This window comes from Alosa alosa, chromosome 12, assembly GCF_017589495.1.
Source record: "Alosa alosa isolate M-15738 ecotype Scorff River chromosome 12, AALO_Geno_1.1, whole genome shotgun sequence".
Lineage (NCBI taxonomy): Eukaryota > Metazoa > Chordata > Actinopteri > Clupeiformes > Clupeidae > Alosa > Alosa alosa.
Window position 1 is genome coordinate 29085063 of NC_063200.1, and position 7500 is coordinate 29092562.

General features: G+C 45.9%; 1 protein-coding gene across 2 annotated transcripts in view; it reads left to right on the forward strand.

Moving 5' to 3' along the window:
• The window catches only part of col5a1 (procollagen, type V, alpha 1), an 86090-nt gene that overhangs the window by 31057 nt on the left and 47533 nt on the right, over nucleotides 1–7500 (forward strand). For both annotated transcript variants that reach the window (XM_048258149.1, XM_048258150.1), the window contains exon 4: nucleotides 1–59. This exon is cut by the window's left edge and continues 104 nt beyond it. In XM_048258149.1, coding sequence (XP_048114106.1) covers nucleotides 1–59 — 59 coding nt within the window. The remainder of the gene's footprint in view (nucleotides 60–7500) is intronic.

A 7500-nucleotide genomic window follows, 5' to 3' on the forward strand; every position in this document is an offset into this window, starting at 1 on the left:
TCGACACCAAGGGTATTGTGGTATTTGGCACACGTATCCTGGATGAGGAGGTCTTTGAGGTGAGTTCTTTAAAAGCTTGTTTGTTTGTGTGTGTGTGTAGGTGGGGTGGGAGGGATAGTTGGGGATGAGATCATCAATGTGTTATTGATTATTGATCACTTGGCAATAGCTTACATGAGTAGTTGATTGAAAGTTCCCACCTTGCTACGACTTGCAACGTGTAGTTGATACCACGTGTGTAGGTGGGAAACGTATTAGCGCCTTGTTAAAATAACATAGTCCTAAAGCCAATGTTGACAGCTCTTAGCTTACCATGGCTGAACAGCATTGAATATGTAGTTGGTGGCACATATATAAGGTAGGTGAGAAAAGAATTAGCAGCTTGTTGAAATGACTTAGCACTAAAGCTAGAAGAGCAGAGCAGGTTTATGGTGGAGCGGAGGGGTTCAATGCTGTTGTTAGGAAGGTCTTGCTAATGCAGTCTTAAAAGTTGGTTAATAGTTCTGAGTACAACACTATGGTTCCACTAGGAAAACAAGCCACTACACAACTCTGACCAATCACAGTTCTTCTGGGCCTTTTTTGTTCCTTATTCCCTGGGTAAGAATGATTATGGATGTCCACACATCATATGGGATTTTGAATCTATGTGTGTCAGACTGCCCCTCTTGTCCCCCTTAGAGAAATACACAATGTGTCCTCGCGGATCTTCATTTGATGGCTACTTGCCTGTTGTGTTGTGTGCGCACACTGGTAATCCGCGGTGGCATTAGAGGATTACTCTGATAATGAAAGCCAGATGCTGAACTGGCTGAGATGTGTCTTCGACGGCCAGTTGACTGGTCACATCCCACATTAGCGTGCAACTCCGCCTGATGGTTCAGCTCCGGGTTAAGGTAGCCTCATAGAGGCTGTTAATGTTATACTAAGCCTAAGGTGTGGTCTAAAGGCATGTTCGGGGATTATCGATGTTAGGTTTGTTGGTAATTTGCAAGGAGTTACTTGCCCCATTTTGTGTGTGTTTACTTTGAAAGTGCATCTCAGTCACTCTGTAGCTGGTTTGTTTGCTCTTGGCTTAGGTTTGTTTGGTGGCCAAAAATTGGCAGAGGGATTGTGAGGTTTTGCAGAAGTTTTGTGTTCTGTTCAATGGTTTTGGAGATTGATTCAACATCTTTTATAGTGTGGAGCTCTCTGGGTTGTTTTTAGGCTTTTTAGGTGTTTAACGGGGGAGTTGCTGTGAGTTATTGGCCCCCTAGTGATGTTTAGGGTCACCAGTAAATTCTTTGCAGTTGACATCACGGGCAAAAGCTTCATTAACTGTGTTGTGCTTCTGTCCACTCCAACACACAGTTCACACAAAAACACACACACACACACACACACACACACACACACACACACCACACACACACACACACACACAAACACACACACACACATTAAAGGTGGGAACAGCAGCCATTTCATGGCAGTGTGCTTTAGTTGTGTGTGTGTGTGTGTGTGTGTGAGAGAGAGAGAGAGAGAGAGAGAAAATACCTGAAATGTGTGTGAGAGGAAACTGTCCTACTGATTTTTCCACAGGCCTTGTGAGCGGTGCGTGCGACGTCTGGTCCCATGATTCCCCTCTCCTCTCCTCCGCAGCCAGCCGGCTCAGCAGGCTCGGGAGTAGTGGCTGCAAAAATAAAAAGCATATTTTATTTCAGTGTCTGGCCGCATAATTTAACTCTGCCCGGAGAGTTTCGCAAGTTTCCAGTTGATCTGCTAAGACAAACAAACCGTGCTAGAGAGAGAGAGAGAGAGAGAGAGAGAGAGAGAGAGAGAGAGAGAGAGATGGAAGGTTCCCTCCAGTATCATTTGTTGGCAACTCAGAGATAGGTGGCATTACAAGACATATTCTTTTTGTTATGAAAGAGACATACCTCTTTCATTCAAGAAAAACACACACACACACACACACACACACACACTCAGTTTGCAGGAATCTCCCTTCCTTAGGGAGTGCTTGTGTGTGATAAGAAAAATAAACGGCTTTGAATTGTCTTACCACAAACTATGTACAGTAGTTGATCTACCACAGAGAATCCTTCACTCACACACACACACACGTGCGTGCACACACACACACACACACACACACACACACACACACACACACACACATATCTACCAGTGATTGTCCAAAAGTCGGCGGTTTCTCCAAAGGAGACGGTTATTTGTGATGTGTGGGAGAGTGTGTGTTGATGATCCAAGCTCCATTGTTAAAGTGTTGATGTACAGTTGGACCAAGGTGTTAGAGGAATGTTATTGCATGGTTGCCACAGTGAGCCCTGTGGTTTGGCGGTGTGTTATTATATTGCTACTGCTGTAGTGGGTTCCTTACCACCACCTGTGTCTGTGTGTGTCTGTGTGTGTGTAAAGGTTTGTGTCTGTGGTTGTTTTTGTGTCTGTCTGTGTGTGTGTGTGTGTGTGTGTGTGTGTGTGTGTGTGTGTGTGTGTGTGTGTGTCTGATACCGGTTTACTATTTGGACAAGCTACCGAAGTAAACTGTGTTTATGGATATTCCAATAAAATGTATGCCCATCATTGTAATGGTGTGTGTGTGTGTATGTGTGTGTGTGTGTGTGTGTGTGTCCGTTAGTTTCCCAGTGCTTGGGCCAAGAAACACTCAAATTAATTTGAGGTCATTCTGGACCGGAAACAACATTAAGGCAATGAATGACTGTGACCTCAGTGATCATACACTGAACACACACACACACACACACACAATTTGTGAGGGTTTGTAGATGTACAGTCCCTCTGTCTTGATGAAACTTGGACTCTCTGTGTTTGCAGGATGTTCTGTAATCTGCACAACTGTGTGTCTGAGAGGGGAGGGGGGGTGGTGTGTGAGCAGCTGTGGGCCTGCTGAAGAATGGGAATTTCCCTGTTAGACGTCTGAGCAGGCACTGTCAAAGATAGCCTGTTTTATGGTACAGGGCCAGACCCCCCCCTCATATTCTTGGGCCTTGTCCATCCCCAGTCATTCTGTGGGACTGAGTCTGAGGAGGTGATGAACTGGGCTGCAGGTTTGTTTTGACTAGACTATGGCTTTGGATGACCAGAGACGGAGAGAGGGTGAGAAAGAAGGAGGGAGAGAGGGAGAGAGAGAGAGTGGGCGTTGCAGAGGTGGAGGTGCACTGGAAAATTAGAAAGTTCTGGAAAGAATGAGGTCGGGCTGGGGATGGCGGGGAGTGGGGGGGGGGGGGTGTCAGGGGGAGTTTACCTCCTCCTGCTCTGAGCTCAGACTTTGAAACGCCGCCATGTCTGATGACATCATGCACAGGTTTCCATGGCACCCTAGATAGGTCATCCCTACTGTGTGTGTTTTGGGAAAATGATGGTGATATGCAGGACCAGGCACAGACAGGAGTAGTGTGTGTGTGTGTGTGTGTGTGTGTGTGTGTGTGTGTGTGTGTGTGTGTGTGTGTGGGCACGTGTATTTGTTGGGCAAAGTGGGTGTCTGAGTGTGAGAATACGTCAAGACTAGGAAAAAGTCATAAAACATACTTCTAGGGGTGGCTTATTTGGGGTTACACCATGCTACCACCTGGGGAAAAAAACTTTTTTTGAAAAGCTTTATTGTGTTTTTTTTATGGTGTGGTAAGCACCTGAGCTTACTGCAGTGAGTCACTTTTCCATTGACAATTGTTCACTCACACACAGACTCCGACACAGACAGACAGATGGCTGAACAGATAGACAGAGTGAGGGATGGACAGACAGAGAGAAAGATAGACACATTTCACTCTGACATGTTTTTCCATGTCAGATTCTCCAAAACATAGCCCTGACAACATGCAGGGAAATTACTGATGGATGAGTCATTGGATGGATTGATTGAGTAGATGACAGAGATGGAGTGATGTTTAGTGCAGTAATGGATGAAGAGAGGAAGGAGTACTAAGATGGATGAGTCATTGGATGGATTGATTGAGTAGATGACAGAGATGGAGTGATGTTTAGTGCAGTAATGGATGAAGAGAGGAAGGAGTACTAAGATGGATGGATGCATTTCCTTTTCTCTGAGTTGAAGAGAACATCTGTAATTAATGACAGATGCTTTTCTCCCACCTCCCCCAGCACACATGCAGAAATCTTAGAAACGTGTGTGTGTGTGTGTGTGTGTGTGTGTGTGTGTGTGTGTCTGTCTGTCTGTATGTTTGCATGCCCTGAGCACTTGTCTGTGGAGTTCAGCAGAGCGCCAACACAAATGTTCCCATGATACACTGCTCTCTGGAGAGGCAGGAAATGGCAGCAGAACCCTAAACACAGACGACCCAGAATCCCTTTCACTCTCAGACAGACCAAGATGGAGGAGAAAAACAGACAGTGAGAGCGGGAAAGGGAGGGAGAATAAGAAGGAGGGAGAGAGAGAGAGAAGAAGGATAAATGAGGGAACAGAGTTGGGATGGATAAGTGAGGTGGCAGAAATGCCTGTTTCTTTTGGCTCACTCCGTGTAAGGTCTCCAGACACCGCCACCATCAGAAAGCAGAGTGTGTGTGTGTGTGTGTGTGTGTCTGTGAAAAGAGTCAAGGCTTGTGTACCTTCAGTGGTTTGGTGTCAGCAGTTGTTTGAATAAGATTGTGAACTTCTGTGTGTGTGTGTGTGTGTGTGTGTGTTTGTGTGTATGTGTATAGTGTGTGAGAGAGAGAGAGAGCGAGAGAGAGCGCTGCATGTGTGTGTGTGTATGTCTGTGTGGTGTGGTGGCACGTGTATATGTAGAGATTTATGGTGTCTCTGCAGTAATGTGACCTTTTCTGTGTGTTTGGTTTTTGTGGTTCAGTTTGAGAATGCCCAGACTATGGCTATGCCTGTTGCCACTGCAGCGTGTCTGCATGTGGTATGTGTGTGTGTGTGTGTGTGTGTGTGTGTGTGTGTGTGTGTGTGTGTACGTCTGTGTGTGTGTGTACACTAAATTACTGAGGGCAGGGAGTGTGCCCTGGTGTTGGCAGAAGCCGCTGGTGTGGTCCTGGTTTTTGAGAGGCCGAGTGCATGAGCAGTACCCTTAACTGGCCTCAACCGGCCACACGACATTGATCCCGCTCAGGCAGCCCTCTGCGTCTTGGCAGTGTGAACTGTGTGCTTTTATATAATCTCTGAGCATCCTTATGAGCACCTCTGCTATGGTCCACTTATGGTCAGCTCTGATGGCAGTTTATCTTCTTCTGTGTGATGGGCATGTATCCATTTTACATGGCGATCTGTAGGACTGTGGGTTCTGGCCTTCTGTGTTGGGAACTGAACTCTCAGTTCCTGGTTCCTGCCTGCCGAGAATTAGTGAGTGTGGGTTAGAAGTCAATGCTTGGGTTGGGCAATAGAGCCAGTCTTGAGGTTTACTGAGTGTGGTTTCTTATGTTCTTTACTTGGTAGTTCTGAGCAGTGTGTAGAAGGGTGTATTTTGGGTCTAGATGCCTAGCTCTGTGCTTCATTCTAAGTTTTATTGCCCATCTCCTGACGTCTGTGTTGATGTGCTATATGGGTTGTGGAGGCTGTCGTTCTCAGTTCTGCGTCCTTAATTTAGGGTTCCGTATTCGGGGTTCTGGGTGCTGTCATGTGGCCCTTTTTCCTGAAAGCCCAGCTGTGATGATGTCACCGCTGACAGCCGCCCAGGCTAAACAGCAAAGTCTGGATTCCTCTGAATGTGGAACACTGGTCCTCTCACTGTGTGTGTGTGTGTGTGTGTGTGTGTGTGTGTGTGTGTATTTGTGTGACGGGGAAATGAGAAAGCCGTGTAGAGAGAGAGGAAAGGAAGGGAGGGAGGGAGAGAGAGAGAGAGAGAGAGAGAGAGAGAGAGAGAGAGAGAGAGAGAGAGAGAGAGAGAAAGGAAGGGAGGGAGAGAGAGAGAGAGAGAGAGAGGTGGATGGATGTGGATTCAGAAAAGGGACACTGTATCATATGATATTGGGCGCTGATATTGTATGTGTTCCCAAAGGCCTAACCTGGACTCAGCAATAGCATCTGAACTCTACCGCCCCCATCTGGTGGCCGCATAGGATGCCAGAATGGGATATGGGGACGTTTGAAATAACACATAGAGGATTCTCTTTTACTTACTCTTTGGTAAAGTGTACTGCATGCAGTTGTGTGTGTATGCATGTGTGCGTGCATGCGTCCGTGCATCCGTGTGTGTGTGTGTGTGTATGTGTGTGTGTGTTAACTGCAGCCCTGTCTGATCAGACATATTTTAAAAAGATAAATGGGCTTTCCTACAAGTATAATACACTGAAATAAGCCATGTAATTGCACCTCTGCTTTCCTTATGACCTTTATCTTTTGTCTTTGTGTATGTGTGTACAGTATTTGTGTGTGTGTGTGTGTGTGTGTGTGTGTGTGTGTGTTGCACGCGCGCGCGCGCGCGTGTGGTTGACCTGGAGAAAGAAAACAGAGGATTCTTCTCTCTCAGGTTGTAATTTAAGTTCTATTTTCCATTTTTTGCCCTGAAACTTGAGATGAGTCCAAACCCCAAACCCCTCTCCTGACTACAGATCTCTTTCTCTCAAACATCCAAATATTCAAATTGCCCTTCTCCCATCTCCAGGTCACTTAATGCTTTTTAACTCTCTTTTCTATCTACCTCTCTCTTTCTCTCTCTCTCTTTTCTATCTACCTCTCTCTTTCTCTTTCTCTCTTTGTCTTTCTCTTCTCTCTCTCTCTCTCTCTCTCTCTTTCAATTCTCTCAGTTTCGCTTGTGGTGTGTGCATTACTGTGCATGGGGGGTTAAATTTGTGCAGGCTGTGTAAGCATTCATGAGGTGTTGGAGATCCTCCTCGGGAGATTCATTTTTGGGTCTTTAATATGCAGGGATAACTCGTGTCAGATCTGCTTCTGCATGGCAGGGCGAGGTAATGGCTAGACCACACCTGCATTCCAATCTGCCTGTGGTTACAGCCTGACAGGCGCAGCAGCCTCAGATGCTAACTCTAATCATTACTGCAGCATGCTATTATTAGCATAGGAAATGCATAGGCTAACCCCCAAGCACTGGAGATGAAGTCAAACATGCAGGGCCAGTTACAAAAATTTGAATTTGACAATTTGAAATGCTGCAGATGAATTGGATGCAACCGTCTTAGATGAGGCTGTCAATAATCTAGATGGGTGTTCAGTTCATCACCACACAGAGGCCAACCTAGAATCAAAGAGTGATTATTTCAATCAAAATTGTGTATGTGCATATCTTAAATACATGACCTGAGATCTTGATACCTTATACTGATCTTTACCTGCACACTAATGTTGAATAGATCAGTGGTCTCCATTTTGAAATAATGCAGGGGCTGTGTGTGTGTGTGTGTGTGTGTGTGTGTGTGTGTGTGTGTGTGTGTGTGTGTGTGTGTGTGTTAACCTGCTGAGAAGGGAATTCTGTAATGGCTTTCCCATCATGCATCTGCTTCTCCCTGCAGTCTCGCAACCATTGAGCAGTGCAAACACTTGCCAAAAGCAAAACTGGAAAACAT